Source organism: Tripterygium wilfordii, chromosome 15, assembly GCF_013401445.1.
Source record: "Tripterygium wilfordii isolate XIE 37 chromosome 15, ASM1340144v1, whole genome shotgun sequence".
NCBI lineage: Eukaryota > Viridiplantae > Streptophyta > Magnoliopsida > Celastrales > Celastraceae > Tripterygium > Tripterygium wilfordii.
This window is the reverse complement of record NC_052246.1, coordinates 11,490,358-11,492,153: the sequence shown is the minus strand read 5'-3', so window position 1 is coordinate 11,492,153 and position 1,796 is coordinate 11,490,358. Positions and strand designations below refer to the sequence as shown.

The 1,796-nt window shown below is 45.3% G+C and overlaps 1 protein-coding gene across 1 annotated transcript; it reads left to right on the top strand.

Moving 5' to 3' along the window:
* Positions 1-328: 328 nt before the first annotated feature.
* LOC120016444 (zinc-finger homeodomain protein 10-like) lies at positions 329-1,796 on the top strand. Its single transcript, XM_038869223.1, has one exon. It carries the CDS (start codon positions 576-578, stop codon positions 1,527-1,529), a length of 954 nt encoding a protein of 317 aa, XP_038725151.1. The 5' UTR covers positions 329-575; the 3' UTR covers positions 1,530-1,796.

The following is a 1,796-nucleotide window of genomic DNA, read 5'->3' as shown; positions in this document are numbered from 1 at the left end:
CAGGCACTCCTGCCACTGTTGTTGATGTTTTACCACAATCAATTATTGCCACACCACACGAGTCAACCCAGTTCAGACCGAGTCAGTGCATGATGACTCGGACCATTACCAGGTGAGTTCAAAAAGACAAAAGAAAATTAGATAATGAGTGCCTTGTAGCGGGGATGGATAGATTATCCCGCAGTAGGGTCAATGCCTAGCCGTATTTATTACATATAACATATCTACCCTTAAGTGGGCCCCCTCTATATCGTCTTAACCATAGATTAGAACCAGGGTTAAAACATCAAGTGGGTTAAGAAGGACGACCACAAGAACCCAGATTTTTAATATCATCACTCATCACTGCACATCATCATCCATCATCAACACCACCACCACCATCTCCTCCTCCTCCTCTTCCTTCCTCCACGGCTCCACCACTGCCACCATAAACTACACCATTTTTCAAGATCTCTCAAACCCTCTTACCACAACTTCTATGGCTATTTTATTAGTTTCTTCAGAACCCTAATCCCAATTAGATCTTTTGTGAATTTGTTTTTAAAAAAAGAACCCTAGATGTTTGAGCCAATATGGAGATAACCATCCCAGTCACAACCCCAAATACAGTTGGTCCTAAATCCCCTGAACTGGATACTGAAACACCCACCCGGATCCAACCCACTAAGCCTTCAAGCTTCACTAACGGAGTACTCAAGCGCCACCACCACCACCACCACCAACCGGTGGTGGTTGTATACAAAGAGTGTCTCAAGAACCACGCGGCTACTTTAGGAGGTCATGCTCTTGATGGGTGTGGTGAGTTCATGCCTTCTCCTTCCGCCATCCCAACCGACCCCACCTCTCTAAAATGCGCCGCGTGTGGTTGCCACAGGAATTTCCACCGCCGTGAGCCGGAAGACTCTTTGACGCCACACCCTCCTAATACTACGACCACGATGGAGTATCAGCCTCTCCACCGCCACCACCCGCCACCTCCGCAGCCACTGGTTCCGCAATCAGGTCATCGGAGCCCCAATTCAGCATCTCCTCCGCCGATCTCGTCCTCCTATTACCCCTCAGCGCCTCATATGCTCCTCGCTCTCTCTGGTGGCATTTTGGCTCCACAAGACGCGACAAATTTGAACCAATCTGGAAGTACTAATACTCGAAAGCGATTCAGGACGAAATTCACGCAAACCCAGAAGGAGAAAATGTACGAGTTCGCGGAGCGAGTCGAGTGGAAGATGCAGAAAAAGGATGAGGATTTGGTTCACGAGTTCTGCAACGAAATTGGGGTCGATAAAGGGGTTTTGAAGGTGTGGATGCACAACAACAAGAACACTTTGGGCAAAAGAGATGTTAATGGAGCAAGAATTAACACTACTCCCACGACCACTCTAAACAACGGTGTCTCCACCGCAATCGCCGCCGCAAACAACAACAATGGAAATGACGAGAGTAGAGTACACGGGATTGAGAATAATCATCGAGATCATCAGTACGAGACACAAGTCGGGACTAATGGGTCGTCTTCATCTTCTTGATCTCTTGGTGGATTAATAATTACTGTTAGATAGAGTAAGCACTGCTACTTAGTTGTCTAATTAATCTCTTAATTTTTCTTTGTTTTCTGATCATTTTAATTAATATTGATGATCATCATCGCCACTTTTCTTGAGGATAACAAACTTGGGAGAGATCGATCCGAATCTGGACATTTTTTCTTTCTAGTTTTTAGTAGTACCAGGTTTTTGATTGAATTGATTAGTTTTGTGATTCTGGGTATTGTATGCTTATTAATTAGACCTTCA

Excerpts from the sequence above, each read along its gene's own strand:
- LOC120016444 (XM_038869223.1), top strand. The coding sequence starts at position 576 with ATGGAGATAACCATCCCAGTCACAACCCCAAATACAGTTGGTCCTAAA.